Here is a 22914-nt window from a genome sequence, read left to right on the forward strand (position 1 = left end):
GTAGTCTCATTTCAAAGAAATTGAAACTGTTTTGGGCTTCCTGAAAAACAGACCCAAATGAAAATGCCCCTAATTTGCAGAAAGCTTTCTTGTCTTATCTCAGTGGGAGTCCTCTACATAGCTAAAGGCTTGTGGTCACCTAAACCCTACACCGATATGTGCATTTTATTATAATTTTTTGTTAAAAACATCCCATTCAGGTTTTAGTTCTGGTTTGCTGCTTCTAGATTTTGGAATGTGGTTTTGTCTTGATGCCTGGCAAGCAGGCCTGGGGTGCAGTCAGCATAAATACCTAAAGTTATTTAGTTGTTTTGAGGTCGGTGCTCTGTGCAGACAACTTGAGATCGACACAGCTTCAGATCCACATTGTCGAGCCATGTGTTTTATGGATGTTGCTTTGTTGCACATTGGCATCTTCATGCTGGAGCAGTTCGGATGTTTTGGTGAAAGGAAATCTTTATGCTTATGTGATAACAGTTTCAGGAGCAGCCATGTGTAGGTTAGACAGTCAGGTGTCCACAAACATTTGGCTACATGCAGTATATGTTGGGAAGCGAACTTGGTATCTTTGGTGTTTAGTTTGGTTAAGGCCTTGCTTCTGCTTGACTTTTGCATGTGTAACTTCAGGTATTAGGGCGTGACAGGAATGAGGAGTATACTCTCAATGGCTGTAGTGCAGTACGCCTGGTTCTGTCGCCCATACACACCCGCAGCCAAGTACTTCATTTTCATAATTGTGCATTCACCTCATACCATAATCCTGACCAGTGAGGTTTATAAGATGGGAGGGTAAAATCGAATATCTCTCAGCTGTCTGACTGAATCTGTTGAGCAATGCATTATCTCTAAAAGACTTGTCAGTGGCGTTAAATAATGAGGGACAAGATGTTGCACAAATGTTTTGGCAGATAAAATGGTTTTATTTATTTATTTAAATATTACATAATTATATACATAATAATACATAATTTTTTATTATCTGCATGATTTATGCTGTGTTCTTAACCCATTTGGTCAAGAAAAAAAATCATCTGCACTTTAGTTTTTTAAATGGACCGTATATAATTGGTCATCTTCATCTTCAAAAGTCCCCAACCCCCTACTACCCCCCCCCCCCTCCAAACTTCCTGTTGTTGACAAATGGAGATCAGATGTTTTGAGGTGTTTCACTTTGTGTAATCACCTGCCATGATGATCATTGATAAGCCGCATGGGCTCAATTCTTCCTAGTGTTCTGTCTATTTGCCTCATAATTGGTGGTGATGCTTATGTGCTTATGTACAAAACCTTTAAAATCATTGCCTTTAAAAGGCTAAAAGGCTTATAAACATCTCACAAGTTATGTGGGTTACGGAGAAAAGACCTTACGTCTCAGCCCTTCTCGCCCATTTAGAACAGCCACCTCGTAACCAAACAGGCTCCAGCGTCAAGTCACATTTCTAACGTCATCAGCTCTGATCATCAAGATCCAATTTAACCCCGGGACTGGGGAAAGCTAATCTGATTAACTCCACAAGCTACAAGTAAACACTGTGACAGGGCAGTTAAATCCTACCTTTTAGATTTGAGGTTCTTTCAGGACCATGGTCATATCCTGAGACCTGTAAAAGAGACGTCATTTTCAACATTTTAAGCTTTAACTGACTGATGATGTTCCTGCTTCTGATGATAATGGAATTAAAAATAACACACCAAGGATGAATTTAGGTCAGAAATTATTCTGTTGCTTACTTAGGCCTATGTGCAGGGATATAAAACAGTTGTGCTGCATGATAGCACAAGTATAGCACCAGGAAGACTTTTTTTTTTTTCTTTTTTCTCCCGTTTCTGCTCTGCAGCATCCAGTAATAACCTCGTCAGTGTTCTGTGGCGTCTCTGCAGAAACAGCCTGACTATCGCAGGCATGCCCATGTTTGGTGAAGAATGTTTTGGTGTGTGTGTGTGTGTGTGTGTGTGTGTGTGTGTGTGTGTGTGTGTGGTGTTGCTTCATCCCTGCCCTAAGGCCTGGGCTGTTTGCCTACCATATAACAAATTAGGGTGTGGCACAAATGTTGTTCTGTGTTTCAATGTGTGTAATTCAGTAAAAACCATATAAAAGCAAAAAGAATGTTAGTTTATAAATAAGCTTTAGCAAGCATTAGTTTATTTAGAACAGATGAATTAGGATTGATGTTCTGTTTTTGCATGCATGCGTGTTTGGTTTGAGGTCATTTCTGGCAGTGTTTTCTGTGCTTTCACATAAATATTCACTCACACAGGTCTGCTTGTTTCATTGCCAAATGCACAGACTCCAGCCTGAGCTTTAGAAAGTCAGTTTCAAAATGTTTTCATTCTATGTGCATTACAAGTTTAGGGGCCTTATTCAAAAAGAATACATTTTTGTTTGTTACTTTATTTTATGAACTTCATTTTTTTTTTTTAATCAGTAAAATGGTAAAATGGCCCGTTAACAAGTTATTGGCAAATATAGGTTTGCACACACCCCCCCACGCCCCATTTGTCCCATTGCGACAAATAACAGCATGTTTCACGGAAGAACACTGACGATTATTAGGCAATGCACATTAAATCCGCAATGTCATTTAAAAAAGGTGTAGACTTCAGTTAGTCCACATTATCAATAACCCAGTAGTGTATATATAACTTATAAATAATTCAACATCTTTCACTTGTGATCATTAGAATTCAGTTTCTTTAAACCATAAGTTGTTTAAACCATGAGTTTTTTTTCTGCTTTTAATAAATAATGTGAGCTTGCGTAGAGTTACGTCGCCTCAGTATAAGTATTTGCTGCCTTCATTTATAGTTAACGACTTTATCCTGTGTGAGAGTCATTGTGGTTTTAAAAGCAGAACGATTAATCAACAGAATCTATTGTGGCCAAGTGCAAATACTAGTAAACTGCAGGAGTGGGTGGGAATGTGATCTCATGTACGGGTCTATAACACAGACTACATTAGCCAGTCACAGTTATGAAAAGCACATTTAGTTACAAATACTGAACTGTTTATAGCATGCTGAAGAGGACGTTTGTTTTCCCTGACGTAAAGCATGACTTCCAGAGAAGATTTGCACGTAGTTTCTGGGTAAAATGTTAGTAGGTCACAGAAAGGAGATTAATTTCTTACTTGCCCTGCAGGGGTAGAGTACCACTTTTTGGTTCATTGAATACAAAACCATGTTTGCTGGATAAATAATTAATGAACGATTTGTGTGTGACAACTTGCTGCAGGTTTCCTGCTAATCAAACAGGTTGTTTTATGATGCAGTGTGTTTCTGTCTGTTTTAATAATCCTGGTGTCGCTTACACACTTACACATGTCCTCAATTTCTGTTTGTGTCCCACCATTTGAACAATTTGAAAACCGCCAGTCTGGGGACAGTGCCCGTGTGTGTGTGTGCGCGCGTTTGTGCGTGGGCGTGTGCGTGTATGCATGCATGAGAGTCGGATGCAGTTTGTAGACCACAGCATTACATACATACTATATTAAATTATTTATAATATAATAAACACCATCCACTCTATTAGGAACAGTTATACACAGACATTTCATCCCGTTATCTAGTTAACAAATCATGTGGTATGCAGCACAGTTCTAAAATCATGAAGGCCTTCAGCAGTTGAGGTCAAAGGATGGGGTTAAAAAAAAAAAAAGAAAGAAAGAAAAGAGCCTCTAGTGAGTGGCAGTACTTGATGATGGTTTGTCTGAGACTGTTGAGGCTGGTTTATGCTGACAGGAAGGGTACATGGTCCCTGTAACTGGAAAGAAAAAAAACAGATGCTGCCACTGCTGTTGTAAAGAGCTGCTCAGTGGGTATCGTGAGACAGGTGGTGTCCTGGTGTACTGTGATACGTACCGGAAACCAAGAGCTAAACCAAAACAGCACTGTGTGGGTAAAGAGGCTGCGACAGCTATTATTCATGCTAAATGTAGTGCACTTGTATAGTGAGTAAGTAGGCATTAGGAATCCAGTTTTGGACTTAGATAATCGAGCTGCATGAAAATCTTTATAGAAAAGACTCCCTCAATATATATTGTGCTGGACACAATGTCTTATATAAAAGTATGGACCTCAAGACTCAAGATGGTTTTGTAGTTATTATCCAATAACTCAATCGAACTAACTAACTAACCCTGAGTAATTTTCTAAAATCAAAACATGTTACAAATACAAAATGAATCAAGGGTTTAAAAGACAATACATTAATATAACGTATAGTATTGTGCAAAAGTCTCAAGCCACCCCTCATTTCATTATATTAAATTTAATGCAATTATGTGGATTAAATTAGAGAAACGAGAAGTGCCTTAAAGATACATTTTAAAAATTGTTTGTTTACACTCATTTCCCGTCTCGTCTGTTCCAACCACTCAGCATTCTGCATCACCAGTATCGCAATCACCGACCTGATCATCCGTCATCGTCTGTACATGTTTTGCGCTGGTTCATGCCTTAAGTTAGCTGTTTGTTTGTTTTTGTGTGTGTGTATAATCCATACAACACTTTGCGACTCAACAAACAAAATTCCTCCAAACCTGCACTGAAAATGAGAACTTGACAAAAATGAGAACCAGAGAAGGCCTTCAGGGAGCCTGGAGAACTATTCAAGACTCAAATACCCTCATATACCAAAAAGTCTGGCTCTTTGCTATGAAGAAATAAGGGGAGACTTAGGACTTTTGCACAGTGCTGTATCTGTTATCTATTACTATTCCACTTAATAAATGAAACTTTATAAAAATAGATAGAAAATAAATGTTGGAATAGTATATTCCTTATTGAAGGGCTAAATAAGAAATGTGTGTTAATGCTGGCAGATCCATTGCTGTATTCCTGTCTCAGGGTGAGGAGGGCAGCTGCCTTCGTGGTTTGGGGGGGACAGGGCTGCGGGAAAGCATTACATGTTGGGGAATGTATGGGAATTATAAGCGGCATGCATGTGGTGTTAGTGATGACATCACTCCTGAAAATATAGTAAATTTTTTTAAGCAATTGTGTGTTAGTTACAATAATTATAGCCGGCATGGCTGAACTCGAAACAAAGGGTGTTGACTTAATTTCTGTTGCATGCCGATGTGAAATTTACAATTCTAACATGATCGACAGGTTTATATAAATGTGCTAGTTCTAATTATATTATTGTTCTGGTAATGGCTAAATCACAGGGAATTGCTCGAGATGATGTGAGACTCCAAAGGGATTAAACATGCTATATAACGAATATATTATGAAACCTTTGATATGGTGAGGTTGATTTACTGTTTATTTAGAAATTATATATAAAAATAAAAATTTGTCATGAGAAACCAAAAAGCAAAAACTTCACGATTCTATGAATAATAAAAAAATGTGCAGATAAATTAAAATGTGTATGTGTAATAGTAAATTGCTATGGTATAGGAGGAATGCACATTTTTTTTTTTTTAATTTGTTCAGCCCATTTTTTTATTCATCTGTATTTGCAAATGTAGATTCAACTTCTAAAATAATAATAATAACCTTTTTGTGTAAAAATGGAAGAAATCACAATATTAGAATATATGGTATTGAGCTTTATCCACAGATATTTTTGATCAGTTATCTGTTAGGTGAATTTCATCATTCTAAGCTCTTCCACAGAATATCAGTAATGACAGCAACAGCATTATCATGTTTTTTCCAGTTGAAATATGACTCCCAGTGTGACTTCCCAACAACATGCTCTCAGGCCTATAACAAAGAGTTTCCAAGCTCCATGCATTATAGACAATAACAGGACTGATAAATGACAGGAACAGATGTGTACACATGAATTATCAAGTAAACAACAAAGCAAATATAATGTTCTTGTTTTGGAAACAACAGCTCTTAATTTTACGTCAGTTTATAGACTTACTGTACAAAATACTTGATAAAATACATACATGTTCATATAAGCCAAAAGTAAAGCCCTAACAAATATTAAGTGGTCTTAAAATTGAATGCACAGTGTTTTTTGTTTGTTTTATTTGTAATTTTTTTTACACAAACATTTCTAGTAGTTGTTAAACCTATTGCGAAAATTGTTTGTATTTGTTTGATTGTATTCTCTTACGATTAGGGCTGCAACAACTAATCGATAAAATCGATAATTATCGATAATGAAATTCGTTGTCAACGAATGCCGTTATCGATTAGTTGGGCTGCTCACGTCACTGAGGCGCGCGACCATAAGATGCACAAATACACACAGATACACAGCCGCTCGCGCAATGGAGGTTACAGAAAAAAGCGCGCGCCCCGAGTCCTCCAAGGTATGGGAGTGATTTACATTAAACGCCTCTAAAAAGACGGTAACCTGCACGCTATGCAAGACCGAGCTTTCATGGCATGTCATGCACGAACACTTAAAGAGAAAACATGTTGGTGTTACGGATAGCGAAACGTCAGCAGGGTCAGTAAAAACTGTATCTCTCTATCGTGTAAAAGTTGAAGTGCTTTAAGTTTAAACTGTTTGCTAACTTCGGGACAGTCGCGCTAGATCTGTTCACGTGCTACTCGCTAGCATCACATTGCACAATCACCGCATGAGCAATAGTGATTAGTTAAATGATGCTATTTTAGATTAATTAATTTAAACGGTGCGAATAACAGTAGAATATTACTTTTAGTGATTGTTGTGGTTTTCAGCGAATGCAAATAACAGTATATTTGTGGCTATTAACAATGTTTGAGAGAAATGGTAATATTGTGTATCTGGAATGAATTTTAGATCTTTAAGTCCATCTCAAAAAAAATTGGAGCAGAAACAAAGGTGTTGCGTTTATATTTTAGTTGAGTGTGTATATATATTTATACTGTATATATTATATACTACATTTAATTTAAGGTTTAAAATGTCAAAATTAAAGATTATTAAACTCTTTATATGGCTTTTGCATTTTTTAAAGTTTATTTTTATACATAAATAATACCCTGATTTTTTTTTTAAAATATATAGTTATAAGCAAAATATCAAATTAAAGAAGCGGTTAGGTCTTATCCGATTAATCGATTAATCGAAAACATAATCGCCCAACTAATCGATTATCAAAATAATCGTTAGTTGCAGCCCTACTTACGATGGAGAAAACTTTCCGTTTTTTCGCTAATATAATAATAATAATAATAATAATAATAATAACGATAATAATAAAGCCTTTATTCCTTGCCCTGGGTTAATAGGACAAAGGCCATACTTGCAATCAGATAATAATGACACGTTCGTGCTTATTAAAAAGATTTTGTTAATCCAGTGCTATTTGTCCTCCAGTGCAGTGCTACAGTAGACTGCAATATAATTATTTGCTGTTTAAATAAATGTAGTACAGCACATCTGTTGTATTTCGTGTTTTTCACCCAGAGAAAATGAGTGTGAATAAATATGTTGTGTATAAGGCCACAGTGACACAGAAGTGTATCAGAAGTGACACTGATTCAGTCCTCAGTCTGCCTTTAACGCCTCGTCCTTACTGTAATTAATAATTCTATTTAAATAGTATGATTTAAGAGTCATATCCTTAATACTTGTCTACATTACATAATACTTAAATGTCCACCGTGTAATTAATTCATCTGCAGGCTAGCACAACTTATCACAAATTTGAACGCCATTTTTAACCTATAACCTTAAACCTTAAATAGTCTGTCTCGGAGGTGTGTTGGCAAGCCATGTGTTTATGGATGTTGCTTTGTGTACATTGGCATCTTCATGCTGGGGCAGCTTTATATGTTTCGGTGAAAGGAAATCTTAATGCTTTTGTGATAGCAGTTTCAGGATAAGCCATGTGTAAGTTTCACAGTCAGGTGTTTACAAACTGTTGGCTATATACAGTATATATTGCATGGGAGGACAAACTGCGTGTGTTTAATGTTCCAGTTGATATACAGTACAACTCAGATCCTGTATTCTGGCCACCTGATTTTCTATCTGTTTCACTCCGTTTCTAAACATTAGTGTCTTTAGTTGTAAATGAACTGCTCCTGAACACCACTGTGAGGAAGTGAATTTTCTAACCAATCATAAAGCAGTAACCGGAAACATCAGTGTTTAGTATACAGTAGGTGCTAACCTAGACCTGTAAGTTTGCTACGTTAGCCATTAGCATTTAGCTGCTAATGGCTAACCTAGCCCTTCTTTAGAAGTCAACAGGAGTGCTAAATGATAGCGTCATCTTATTTACTGCAATTTTTTATTTTATTTTTTTGAGATATGAGGTTACAATACGGGAAAAAGATAATCCACTTGTTTATGCCCCAGCCAATAAAAAGGGGTATTTGATCATTTTATTTTTTGTGTTAGTGCAATATGTCCTCTTTACCTTACTAAATTCAGTAATAGTGTGTAGTTTATAATTAGCTGAGATGGTAAATAAGGCCTCATTACAGCTAAATAATGCTAGTCCAGTTAGCAAGATGTGGCACAAAATAACTGTATTTTTCAACCTGTGAAAAATCGTGTGACCATAGGCTGATGTATTTTAATAATTTTTCTTTTCACCTAACATTTCCATATCTTGGCCCCCCCCAGAATTTTTGACGCATCTTATTATATTATTTAAAATTGTATATAAAGCATTTAGTGTCCTAACACCTTACCATATACCTATAGGATTTGAAATGAAAGATTTGAAATAGTATTATGTTAAAGCTGACGGTGCTGGCAGGCACATGACAGGTTATTGACATGAGCGGAGTTTGTCCCTATTGATTGGACTTTTAGGAGCTCTTGCAACAAAGTTAAAGTACATATTAATGTACACAAAAGCTTTATAAACCAGAAACAGTGTGGGGTAAATGTATATCATCATACATGTACGTTACTGCTGAGACTAAACCTAGTCCAGTTACTGTTTGTATCTTAATATAGACTTTATTTTAGAGCTAAAATGATTTTGTGTAATATGTGTGAAATTACAAGCAAATAAACAAAACCTTGTTTGTGTAGAAATGATTACTCATAAGTAGAAGTGTATGTGTGTGTTTTTCAGCTGTTGGATATTAACTGGACGGGTCTGACTAACCTGCTTGACATCCCAGGACTAAAGTGAGTAATTTTTCCCTTAATTACATTACATTACGCCAAAAACCTCCAAAAACATGAGTGCAATATTTCTCATCTGCATTTATTACCAGACAAAAGCCTGACGCAGAAAATATAGGAAGAAAAAGAAACACTGAGCTCATTGTTTGAACTTTTTGCTGTAACACTCAACACTGTACACTGTGGTCCTGGACGCGCTGCTCTCCTGGTTAGACTGCCGGCTAGAACCACACCAAGAGTGGAACAATTTGAATCATTCACCAACTTCCCCCAGCTGTGTGTGTGTCTGTTATGGCTCAGTTTTTTTTTCTTCCATAAAAGGCTATGGATGTCATTCATGGCCATTGTTTCACTTTTATATTTGCTTTGTCTTTCTGTCCTTTTTTCCTTTTTGTCTCTGCTTTCCTGTATGACTTTCCTCCTCATTTTAGGTGTATAAATCATGTCCCTTTATGTGGTGGTTAAATCTGTGTGCTTCCAACACACGCGCACACACACACACACACACACACACACCCGCACGCACGCACACACACTGGAAAGATCAACTAATCAAATAATATAGCTAATGCACCATCTAGTGGCCAATTTATGAAACTGCAACATAAAATAAATGAACCCACCTACTTCAGTCAAAGTCCTCTTGCATTATACTGGACAACCAAGAAAAACAAAACAAAAAAAATAGTAACTAATTAGTAATAGTTTGTTCATTTTAAGCTTTAATAGGAATTAATATACCTTGCATTAATTAAATTTTTCTGTCTCTCTGTATGTCTCTCTCAGTGGACTGTGTGATGGTGTGATTGAGGACATCGTGTGCAGTTACTTGGTGCTTCCCCAGAGAATCACCATCCCACTGGTGGAGGAAGGAAAACTCGCCAAATTACGTTTCCCAATGCCACAGGTATCCACTCACTGGGTCATACATTATTCAAGTGTGTTCGAGTTTAAAAATGCCATTTTCTAAATAAATTCTTTAAGCTTATGGTTACAATGAGCGGGAGTACAACATGAAAATTTCCCTAAATTTATATTTCATTTATGTTTCTTGTGTGAACGCTTTATGCTTTTCTAGCATGATAAATTGTAGCCTGATGTTTTTATAGACCAACCACGTTTTTTATCATTTTAACACTTAATCGAGCAGAGAATCACAATTGCTAACTTACAAATGCTAGTATTATTATCTCAAAAACATACACACATATTAGTATACACATTGTTCTCACTCATACACATTTCCATAATTTTCTTTTAATTTTGTAAAGCTGCTTTAAGACAATAATGACCATTTGTATATATATAATTAATACACACACACACACACACACACACAAAGTTAACCTAGATGGGTATGGTAACTTTATTAAGCTTGATTTAAAGTGAAATGTGGCAACATTGAAAAAAATGTACTTTAAATAATCATAAAAGTAAAAATAGTCTTTCAAAATGTTTTGAAATCTAGAGGTTTTTCAGCGAGTGCCCTGTAAAAGCGTTAATGAGTGTTTAGATTTGTATTTTTGTAACTTGTAGGACAGCTTAAGCTTTAACACATCGGAACATCAGGCATAAACTTTAGAACCAGTTTATGTTTTGCATATTATGGAGAAAAAACAGGTTCTAGTGTTTATACCTTGCTCAGAAGAATGTTGTCCCATACCACACCCTGTAGATGAATCAGAGAATTGCACTTCCTGTCTTTTTCTTCTTCTTTTTTTTTTACCCTAAAATAAATGCTCGAACCTCCAATTTATTTGTACGTTTGTGTTTGTATATCACATATACGTATCTCCTCTTATCTTTGTGCGTGTGTGTGTGTGTGTGTGCTTGCATTTCTAGGCTGTTGTACGAGTGCATTTTCTAGAAGCCCAGGATCTTTTGGCTAAAGACACGTATCTGGGTGGTCTGATCAAAGGGAAGTCTGATCCATACGGAGTCATTAAGATTGGCAATCTGCTCTTCCAGAGCAAGGTCGTCAAGGACTGCCTGAATCCCAAATGGAATGAAGTTTTTGAGGTCTGTTTACTCTTACATTTTTAACTGTAATTGACCCAGTTAGTGATGGATGGGAAATAAAGACACAAGGTTTTCTGGTGCTCTAAAGGTTTATTTTGGTCTTATTTGCTAATAAATTTCTTAAAAATCCTATAATGTGTTTTTCTTGATTTTTTTTATTTTATTTTATTTTGTCTCTCATAGTTGAGGTATACCTATAATAGGAATTACAGGCCTCTCTCATCTTTTTAAGTGGGAGAACGTGCACAATTGGTGGCTGACTAAATCCTTTTTTTGCCCCACTGTAGATCTTATTTTTAAACAGTGGGTTGCGGTAGTGCTGACCACTTCATTGAGACTCAAGTGATTGAGATTTGCTGAAATGTCATGCTCAGGAGTAGTCTCTGAGTTAACTCTGACTTATCTCTGAGGTTTGTGTGTGTTTGTGTTACAGGCATTTGTGCTCGATCAGTCAGGGCAGACTTTGGAAATTGAGCTGTTTGATGAAGATCCTGATGAAGATGACTTCCTCGGCAGGTAACTTTTCTGTAAAGAGACGTGTGTATGTACTGTTGTGCAATATTGCAGCCAGACTAGCGATGCTACAAATACTGTTTTATTCATACAGAGAAGAGCAACAAAGCAGCTAGTGGTGATATTAGACCAGAAATACTGTAATATCTCAACCATGGACCGACCACACACACACACACACACACACACACACACACACACACACACACACACACACACACAGCTGCATGAGTGAGTTTTATACGGGGGGGGCTCAAGTCAAACTGAGACTTTTGATTATACAAAGTTCTTTTATTTCTTTGTAGGATTTCCTGCTACATTAGATAGATTGATGGACAGATAAATTAATTGGTTCAAGATTTAAAATACTTTATTAATCCCAGGATTCTTATTTTGTCTGTGTGTGTTTTTTTGTAGTATAGATGTTTAGCTTTTAGCTTTGTCTGCATTTATAATTTATGGTGGATAAACTATGACTATTACATCATTTACACCCATGAGGGTCGCAGAAACAGAATGAGAAATCTCAGAGCAGATGAAATGAAGAGTACCTTCTACCCTGTACAGCACCCGAGCAGACGTGCTGTATGAGTGCCTTGTTCAGCCCCAGCATCGTTTCATACCACTTTATATGTGCATCTTATGGCTGTGCATGTTTCCACAAAAGTCCACAATAATCTGATTCAGAGATGAAAACAAACTTTATATTGATGTTTCAAAAGGTAGAAGAATTTAATTCCAGCTGATTAATTTAACACGATGAGACTTCTTTCTGCCGCCAGGCTTGTGATTGACCTGAACGAGCTGCAGAAGGAGCAGAAAGTCGATGAGGTAAAAGTTTTTTTTTCCTTAAAAAAAGCATTATGGATGTCGATTCTCATATTTTGTTATTACAATATTTATTTACAGTATTTTGTTGTATTCATGTGTATCTATAGTGGTTTGTGCTGGACGAGGTGACGGCAGGTAAACTACACTTAAAGTTAGAATGGCTCTCACCTCTTGCCACACCAGAGAAACTGGACCAGGTGACTCTCTCACACTCACTCACACACACACACACACACACATTCATCACACACAGCTTGTTTTAACCTGATCTCCTGTAGCCTCATCATAGTGGGTGCACGGCTAGGGTCGTACAACAAACCTGCATGCTTCACACACTCATATCTGACCTACTGATACCATTGTGATGGTTAACACACTTTTTGATTAAAATCTTTCTGTACGATTTTTGTCCCTGGATGGCATCCCAATTGTAGGGTCTTCTTTGTGTTACAGTATGTTATCAAATCAATCTGCCAAAATGTTTCAGTCCCGAGCCTAAAAGATATTTTTGCCGTATAATAATATCAGTCCTGCTTGTTTGCTTCCAAAATTAGATCGCTACTGATCACGTGGGTTTGACATCTGTATGGTTTCTCCCCGTGTTATCGATGCTCCGCTCACACAGTCTGCAGTGGTGACTGACCGTATTAGTAAATTAAGCATTCAAACTCTTCTCTAAGAGGCAACCTAACATTCGACAACTTAATACACGTGTATATAAGGCAGGATTAAAAAAGCAACTACTGAACAAAAACATTGCATTGCGACAACATGTGTGGTGTAAGGTTTTAATTGGCAGAAGTATTTGATTGTTTTACCCATGAGAATAAAAGTGCTTAGAAAATTCCGAATTTGATTTCGGTTCCTGAGGTTAGAGTTGATTAGTATTCATGTCCTCACATGGAAAACGAAGACAAGTGAGTGCGTTCGTGACAGAAGGCATTCAGCAGCTGTGTGCATACAAGGTTAAACAAATATATGCTTGTTGCAGGCTTTGAGCATGTGTGTGATGTTGCAGGTGTTGAGCAGTATCAGGGCGGATAAAGGCCAGGCCAACGATGGTCTCTCCTCAGCACTACTGCTAGTACACCTGGACTCGGCCAGGAACCTGCCTGTAAGTTCTGATGTACACACACACACGTACATACTGCATATATAATATCTACGTGTGTGTGCGCGTGGCGGGACGTGTGTATATTTTGTTCTTGCAACACTTCCTTTCTTTTACGATGTTTCCTCCTTTTAGTAATTATTTTCCTACTCGTCTCCTCATTCCTGTATTTCTGATTCCTTTCACCTGGTTTCAGCTTCTGCCTCTTTCTTTCCCTCCCTTGCTCTCGCATGATGTTTCTTGTGGTCAAGAGTGTGTTTGAAGGCAATCTGTCCAATGGCTGTCTGAAGGAGCGTCGGTCTGCCGGGTTGGTGTTCTGTGAGAACACGGCAACACTGTACAGGACTCTGTTTGTGAGTCTTTTGCCGCTGCGCGTGCTCTATACTCTATATGCTTGCATTTCCCGAGTGTTTCTGCACTATAATTTGTCTGTGTGCTTGTTTTTTGTTTTGTAGTATTTTTACTGTAGATCTAGGAACAGAAATACAGTTTAAAGACTTTTAAAATAAGTGTCTGCTTACAAACTTTATAAATTGTGCCTGTGTACTAATGGCATCATTCGGATGTGCATATGAACACAAGTCTGTTTGCATGTTTGCCTTAATAAACTGAAATGGCATCCAAACACCTTAAATTAACACCATAATCATTATTACACAAACTTAGAAAGTGTTGGTTTCTTTTTGAGAATCGATAGTTCCAGTTATTAGGAACAAATAACACATGCAAAAGACTCATTGCAATACTGTTTGCTTCCCCTATTTTGTTTTTCCTTTACATTTATACAATTATTTAATTACTGTACAAATCACCCTACTACACGTCCCGCTAATAGAGACACGGTCCATCAAATTGCATGAAATTTTTTTTTCTGTTTATTTCTTGTTTATTTATTTTGGGATTTTAGTGACTCGGGTGTGCATGTTAGACCGCTGGCATAAATCAGTTGGGGCTAGTGGTCCTATCACTGAATCTATGATGTTTTCATCTGTAATATCTGGGGTTCAGTCTCAGGATATTTACCCCTGCAGCTGTGTTTAGGTGCAATTGTACATATGGTGTGTGCACAGACTCCAGCAAGTAAACATCAGAGGCTTTTATTCATACAAGGGGCGGTCATAAAATTTGCAATGTTCTGAAAATGTTCATGAAAATTTGTTCTTGTTTAAAAAGACGATATGTAGAGAAGGACTAAGCTCACGACTAATGCTCATTTTCATTACATTTATTTTATGACCACCCCTCATATGTAGGAATACTAAGGTCATTTTAGTAATCTGAAGAAAGATGTGAAGGTAAGAAAATACATTCTAGTAGAAACAAAGTGCCAAACTAGCATTAGCTGACTCAGCTCACTGCAAGGAATATTGTGACGTTACTAACATGCTCCCTGTTTTGCCGGCTCGTAGCCCTGAGTCCAAGGAGGCCATAATTTCCACCACATATTGTATTCTGAATGAATCTGTCCTCACAGTGCTTCAGTGTTAGGCAGCTCTTTTCCATGTTTGCTAGAAGAGCACTGTAATGTGTGCAGTGAGGATGGATTTGCACAAGTAGCCCGTTTCATGGTACAGCACATATTAGGTTATCCAAGGCTGTAATGCGCTGCGGAAGTGGCGACATGAGAGCATGCTTAGTGCAGACCCGTGTTCACTGATGGGAACCAATATAGTGTTTGAACAGCATGAATAACATCTGAAAGTGTTTAACATGTGAAATGTTTGATTTACAGTATGTTTTAACAATAAAGTGACAAAGGTTTTTATGCACGAAAAGATATTCCAGCATATACTTTGTTCTGTTTAAATCTAATCGGTTTTAAAGTAGTAATGTATTAAACTTGAATTGGAATTGTAAAATAAAATAATTAAACTTGGTTACACAACATACATTGAAACTTGTGCTTGTCCATTATTATTCCGTAGTCTGCGAAGAAAGTCACCAGTGATCCCAGTCCTTTGGTGCAGGTTAAAGTTGGACACAAGTTTTACGACAGTAAGGTGAGAATCAAGTGCATGCTCATACAGAATTGTTCCTGTGTGTTCATTCTTTTTGGTTTTATGTTTAATTCCTACATGGCAAAATTATTTGACATTAATTTGCATTTGCTTTTAGCAACACAGCTCAAAGGTTTGCTTGGGGGTTTCCTATACAAAGCCTCACATTTGGACACTTGATTATGAAATCTTTACCCCCTTAAAGTCCATATACTGTAGATCTTTTTTTCCCCCAAAACCAGAGTTTTCCTATGCATTCGTTTATTCACATGCAAACTGTATTTTGGATCACTAAAAAACTTTTTGGGAAAACTCCTTCCAGAGTGAGGAGATTTTAATTTAATGCTAAGGTATAGATGAGGAAATACATTTTTATGGTAGTAATATGTAATATATTATCTTCTGTTGCATGCTCTTGACCGTCTGTTATCACATTTAATTTTGGTGAAAATCTTATAAAAAAACCTATGTATGTGTGGACTATGTAATTCAAATATGAAGTTAAAAAAGGAATCTTTAAAATAACTTAAAATACTGTACATAATTCATTTTATTTCTCTATTTATTTTGAATTATTTTTGCATTTCAATATGCCCGTTTTAGTATTTTATGGATTTTTGCACAGTTATTAATTAATCTTATGTATTTTCTATTATACTTTAAACTGTTAGGAACACAAATTCCATAATTTAGTAACAGACTTCAGGGATTCAAAACTTGGTAAATAGTTTTAAAGGATAAAATCATGACTTTACATTTTAATAATGACAAGCACTGAAGCATGCACACGTGCATGTGTCCGTTAGTTTGGTGTAATCTGTTTGTGTCTTCAGAACCAGTGGAATCAGAACCAAGTTTTTAAATCAGTCTAATTACCATTAGCTACGAAAACCTGCAATCATGTGAAATATTCTCTCTTTTATTCAACCAGAACAGCATTCAGGAATGTCTGATATATATTATTTCATAAGAACTTATTTTATGCATCTATATTTATGTATTCAGTGTGACATTAAGTTGTTTTTGGGTGTTTTTGCAATAATCTGCCTACTTTTGTGTTCTGTTCATAGACACGTTATAAGACCACTGAGCCTGTTTGGGAGGAGGCTTTCACATTCCTAGTACATAATCCAAAGACTCAAGACCTAGAAGTGGAGGTATTGGCACACAATGACACATACAGACAAACTCAGGCACACACAATGATACACACGGAGAGACATAGCTATAAATATTTAAATAAAGCAATTGCGGAGAGAATATTCAATTCAATTCAATTCAATTTTATTTGTATAGCGCTTTTAGCAATTTTCAATGCCGCAAAGCAGCTTTACATAGTCAAAAGAATTATTTAAGTTTGTATGAAATGTGAATGTGTATGAATCAAAATGGTCAGTTTGTCCCTGGTGAGCAAGCCGAGGGCGACAGTGGCAAGGAAAAACTCCCTGAGATGGTAAGAGGAAGAAACCTTGAGAAGAACCAGACTCAACAGGGAACCCATCCTCATTTGGGTGAAACAGAAAGCAGTAAATGATCTGCATTTATACAGTGTGTAGGGTGGGAGGCAGTTCAGCTATAATAACTGATGTTAATTGATGTTAATATGGAGTCCAGGTAGTTATTGAAGACCCAGATAGACTTGTAAGAAGTTCCAAGAATTCTTGTAAGAATATCAGAGTGCGCATGCCCATGTCATGTTCCAATCTGTCTGGCAAACAAAATGGCACCGTGCACAATTTCACCAAAATTGGACAATTCAAGACTGGAAATATTTAGCCTGGCCTGATTACTTGATTTATTTTGAGGCACACAGATGGTAGGGTCAGAATTTGTCGCTGAAAGCATGATTGCATGGCCCCAGCCTGCCTTGTGTCAACAGTCCAGACTGGTGGAGGTGGTACCATGGTGTGGGAAATGTTTTCTTGATACTTTTAGGCCCGTTAATACCAACCATGGCTTGAATGCCACAGATGATTTGTCATAGTTTTGTTGCTGACCATTTTATAATGGCTACTTCGAGCATGCTCAAGCAACATTTGTCACAAAGAAAAAGCTAAGCTCAACTGCTGTTCTTCAGTGGCCTTCCCAGTCATCTGATCAGAATCAAGTTGGCATGTTGAACAGTATGCAGTATAGAAGTGCTCCCGAAAAATCTGCATCAGTGCGTGATGCAGGCATGTGAGCATGGACCAGAAACTCCAACATATTGTGGAAACCATGCCGTGAATAATTAATGCTGTTTTGATGGGGGGAAAAATCAGTTAATGGGAAATTAACCCAAACCGACATTCAGAAACCATAATCGGGTATTTTTTTTTTATTATTTTTTTTATTTGTTTATTACTTTCCCCAGGGTGTGTGTTCACAGGGCGTGTTCATATACAGTAGCATCCCTTTAACAACATTTTATCATGTGTATAGTCACATGACTTTACCCAGTCCAGCCTGTGACATGAAAGCAGCAACCCGAGCAGCTTGTATCAAACTACAATCCTGAGTCAGACTCAGACATGTTGGCCTTAGTGAAGACAACACCAAACAAAAAGAAGTCAAATGTTAATACTGCAGGAAAACGGTTTCAGTGGCCAAAGGTAATACACCGACTCTGTTTCAACATTTGGAGCACAAGCATGTTTCTGAATACGAATAGTGCCTGGATCAAATACGAAGAGACTCACAAGTGTCCAGCAATAATTGCCCTCACAAATCAGCTGTCAAGCAAATATAAATTCTACACAATATGAAAAGGATTCACGAACATGGAAAGACATAGCTGACGCCATTTCCTAGAACATGGAGAAGAGTAATTTTCGACCATTTCTACAGTGACGACAAAAAAAACCGATTCATTAATTATGTCATTAATTTAAGCTGTTTTAGGGTGAAATTGTGATTTAGAATGATATATAAATGTAATTTACCTTTTATCTTTTTTTATACAATTAATTATACCCATAGTAGCCATGAAACATTCCATCTATTCCATTTATTAGATTTTTTCATTTTGTAATTTATTACATATTTAAGTACATGAAAATATGTTTGTGCTAATCAGTGGAGTGTAAAATAGAATGTTTTAATATAACTATTTTCCTTGATCATTTTTAGGAGTAACCTGTCTTTAAAATGCTGTCATTTTGTTTCTGAAGGAAAAAAAGTAATACATTTTGTGTAGTAACATATGTGAAAATGTTTTCCCTAGGCTGCATTACACGTCCTTTCGCTTGTGTCTTTAGGTAAAGGACGAGAAGCATGAATGTACATTGGGGAGTTTTACGCTCCCTTTGACTCAGCTGCTGCAGGCTGAACAGATGACCATCAGTCAGAGGTTTCCACTGAAGAGTGCAGGACCCAGTGCTACTCTCAAAATGAAGATTGCACTAAGGGTACACAGAAAAACACACACTTATCTGCATAAACACACATGACATTTATACCCCAACTTTGATTTATACCTCTTACAGATTTAGCATTAATTGAATATTTTCTGTGGCTGCATTTCTGTTCCAGGTTCTTAGTTTGGAGAAGGTGTCAGGTTCAGACCAGCAGTCATCTGTGCAGGTTCGCAATCGAAGTTCCAGCGTCGTTCCAAGTGCATCAATTTCCAATCTTGCCCAAAATGCCTCAGGTACGAAGAACACCCCCAAACCCTCTGGTTCCGGTGTGAGCTCCAAGCCTTCTTCACAACAACCAGTTGTTTCTGAACGTCAGTCTGTCAATGACCTTCATCGATTGACTGATTCTATACCCAACACCCCATTGGACGACTCTCCGGTTCGTCTGGTGGATAAAGGCCGGAGTACGTCCAACTTGGCAATTTCAGGTTCCCAGATGAACCTGAACAACAAAGAGCCAACACCAAGCATTGCCTCTGACGTCTCCCATCCATACGCTTCCCAGGAGCTACACCACAGACTTAAAGAGTTGCAAAAGTAAAGGACCCATTGTGTATATAGACACATTTTTTTCCTGATGTGAACAAAATGGAACAAAAGAGATATAGTGAGAATTCATACGAAATGCATTCCTATGGTAATAATAATGCATGTCTCTTTACAGTGGTTCCACTTCTGGACACTTTCCTCTGGGAGAGATTGAGCTGACACTAAGACACAGTTCCCAACGGAACAAACTTGTAGTCGTGGTACACCATTGCAGGTAAATGTACAACAATCCACATGTATACACGAGTCCACACAAACTGCCAAGTTATAGTCTTGACACACAGCTAAAGGAAACATCTATGTTATACAACAATAAACACTTTTGAACACTATTTGGTCATATCAAAGAAATTGACAAACTCCGTGAATTGCATGTATGGTAATTCATGAAAAGAAGGGAGGTCACTGAATATTATTGACTTACCAAAAGTCTTTACTTGTTAAATACTATTTAGTTTCTTTATTCCTAAAACAATAATAATAAATAATCATAATTCTTCACATTTTCCAGCTTTGTTGGAAAGCTCCAGTCAGAGTGCAGGGACACTTATGATACAGCTCCCATGTAGCAGAGATGGTTAAGAGGCCTTGCCTAAGGGCCCAACAGTGGCACCTTCCAATCTGTAACCCAGGGTTACCACTGCCCTTTAAACAAATAAGATGTCAAAAGTTTTGACAAAACTCACTTTTCCATTGGTAAACATACAGGTTTAACATGCAGATATAAACATCCATTTAGGGAATATAACTTGCGTAATAATTGTGCATGCAGTGTAAATATACTGTAAGATGTATTTATCAGGGATACAACCATACTAGTGGGATGGTGAATGTAGATGGGTAAGATTAGACATTGTAATGCTGTCTATTTGACCTGTTTGTGTGTTTGTCTTTAGAAATCTGATATCATTCACGGAAAGTGGTTCTGACCCCTACGTACGTTTGTATCTGCTTCCGGATAAGCGGCGATCTGGACGTAGAAAAACACACACAATGAAGAAAAACCTAAATCCAGTCTTTGACCAAACGTTAGTCACCATCTCTCTCTTTTCTTCAACTTATTATTTTTGTGATTACAAATCAATTTTGCACCCAGAAATGTATTTATATATACATGCATGTATATCTGTATATCTGTGTAGGTTTGAGTTCAGTGTATCACTGGTAGAGCTGCACAGAAGAACTTTGGATGTAGCAGTGAAAAACGGTGGAGGCCTTTTGTCTAAACACAAGGGTCTTCTCGGCAAGGTGAGCGAGAGAGAGGAATAATTGTTGTTGCATGATCATTACATACATGATTTTTTTTTTTTTTTCAAATAAATAAATTAACCTAACTGTAATAATAGTAAAATGAAATTTCGGGTATGAAATTTCTTTTTTTTTTGTGCATGTCGCAGGTGATCGTGGATTTGACATCGGAGGACATATCAAAGGGCTGGACACAATGGTGAGGCATTCTTGGGGTTTTTTTTTTGGTTCTGTAAACAGTTAATGCAGAATTCACCCTGACAAGCTGAAATAACATTGTTTATTTTATTTTTTTAGGTATGAACTGAGTGAAGATGGACTGAGAAAACCATCTGCTTAATCAGAACACTGTTTCCTTTTGCTGGCCAAAAATCAGGACTTCCTGCATGGAATCCCTGCAGAGACTACAAATGGCAGCCATGCATAAGTGTTGTAATTTTAGTGGATGGACATTTTCTATATATCTAATATGTTTAATATTAATTTTAAATAAGATTTTTTTTAGATGACTTGCCAAAAGAATATATTGCTTTGAGTTGATTTATGGTGCAGCTGCTGAAGTTGCTTTATGGTCTCATGGTTTAATCTGTGCAATAGAAAGATTTGTGTATGCGTGCTTGTGTGCACATGTCTGTGTGTGCGTTTGTGTGTGTGGGGGATTTAGTAATGAAAAATTAAAAGTTAAATAAACATACATAATATGACATTTTACAGACATGTATGTGTTTATACTCATGCATAAGTGTGTGTAGTTCTAAAACGAATTATGTACTTATGCTGTGTACTACTATGACTTATATGACATTTTGCACTTGCGAATGTGTTTGTGTGCATTGGGTTTGGGAACACAGATGAAAATTTACATACTACACAAGGTTTTTCTTTTTCTATCTAGTTTTTGGTTTGTTTGTTTTTGTTTGTTTTAATATTTACCATGTTGTACATGCTCAATGTTCACTTGCAGAGGCCTTTAGAAAATACTGTACAAGGCTGTATAGATGAAAACCAAAGCATAGTGTCCTCTTGCTGGTTACTGCTGTCCCTTTAAGTCCTCTGAATTAAATTTTGTAGTGGACAGGGACACGTTCTGTTTTTATGCTTTTATCAATAAGGTGGTCCATAAAAAAGAATTACTGAGTAGAATGAAGTGATAAAAAATGCTGTTGACATGCTCCTGATGAGCTTTCCTTTCAGGGTTCTGTTTATATATGTATATATTTTTCTTGTGCCTTAGCCCTGCTTGGGTATACCAATAGCAACTGCATGCCCCTTCAAAGTTGACACCACGACACATTCATGAAGCAAATATTCTTGCAAGCCATATTGTTAATAATAATAAAGCAGACTATATACTATATTAGACATTGAATAATGCACACCATCTCTCAGTACGTAATCCAAATGACACTTTATCACACCTCAACTAAACTATACATGGTCAGGGGCAGTGCCATTCTGCCAATTTCAAGATCATGATTTTTTTTTTTTACACTCACTAGTCACCAACTCATTAGCACAGAAATAGCGGGAACAGTTATTTAGAAAGCTAGCAACAAATCACCCAGCATCAGACAGATGTAATTCAGCATTATTGAGAGACTGAGACTCAATAAACTTTAATCAATTGTATACCTTTGTCTTGCCTTTTATTTCTCATGCATTAGTCATTTGGTAGCAAAGTGCTGTTTTGGTGCAACTATGCTGAAAAGGTCTGAACAGGCTGATCTTTCTTTATCGCTAGACATTCTTAAGACAATGGTAACACTGCAAAAAGTTGCTATTTTAAAAGGGTCTGCATCAAGCAAAGAAACTAACTAAGGAGATTGGTAATATTATACCAATTAGGTTAAGAATTGTCCAAAGCATTATTGAAACCTGAAATGATAGTGCAACTTCATTGAAGAAGTGTGATTATACCAGGATTCAAATTGTGAGAGTTCATTTTGACATGTGAACTGGCGTGCCATAATCGAAGGTAAAAGCGGTCAAACAAAATCTTAATGGCCTACATACGGCTAAACCAACCGTTTGCATCTTAAGCAGTTATTGTTAATGAAACTATCACAGACCAGGAGTTTGATATATTACGTTTAACAGAAACCTGGATTAAACAGGATGAGTATGTAGCTCTAAATGAAGCAGTCCTCCTGGATACAGCTACATACACCAGCCTCGGCTAACTGGTAGAGGAGGAGGCGTCGCAGTTAT

The 22914-nt window shown here is 37.0% G+C and overlaps 1 protein-coding gene across 1 annotated transcript in view; it reads left to right on the forward strand.

Annotated features, from left to right (window-relative positions):
* esyt2a (extended synaptotagmin-like protein 2a) overlaps positions 1-22335 on the forward strand; it is a 40786-nt gene extending 18451 nt beyond the window's left edge. Inside the window, exons 7-22 of the mRNA XM_053486609.1 lie at positions 8991-9046; positions 9830-9950; positions 10886-11062; positions 11496-11578; positions 12358-12406; positions 12514-12603; positions 13425-13520; positions 15443-15517; positions 16585-16671; positions 18751-18900; positions 19025-19446; positions 19574-19672; positions 20355-20486; positions 20601-20706; positions 20856-20905; positions 21004-22335. Of these exons, the coding sequence (XP_053342584.1) occupies positions 8991-9046; positions 9830-9950; positions 10886-11062; positions 11496-11578; positions 12358-12406; positions 12514-12603; positions 13425-13520; positions 15443-15517; positions 16585-16671; positions 18751-18900; positions 19025-19446; positions 19574-19672; positions 20355-20486; positions 20601-20706; positions 20856-20905; positions 21004-21046 (1836 nt within the window). The 3' untranslated portion in view covers positions 21047-22335. The remainder of the gene's footprint in view (positions 1-8990; positions 9047-9829; positions 9951-10885; positions 11063-11495; positions 11579-12357; positions 12407-12513; positions 12604-13424; positions 13521-15442; positions 15518-16584; positions 16672-18750; positions 18901-19024; positions 19447-19573; positions 19673-20354; positions 20487-20600; positions 20707-20855; positions 20906-21003) is intronic.
* The last annotated feature ends 579 nt before the right edge of the window (positions 22336-22914 follow it).

This window comes from Clarias gariepinus, chromosome 25, assembly GCF_024256425.1.
Source record: "Clarias gariepinus isolate MV-2021 ecotype Netherlands chromosome 25, CGAR_prim_01v2, whole genome shotgun sequence".
In the NCBI taxonomy this organism is placed as follows: Eukaryota; Metazoa; Chordata; class Actinopteri; order Siluriformes; family Clariidae; genus Clarias; species Clarias gariepinus.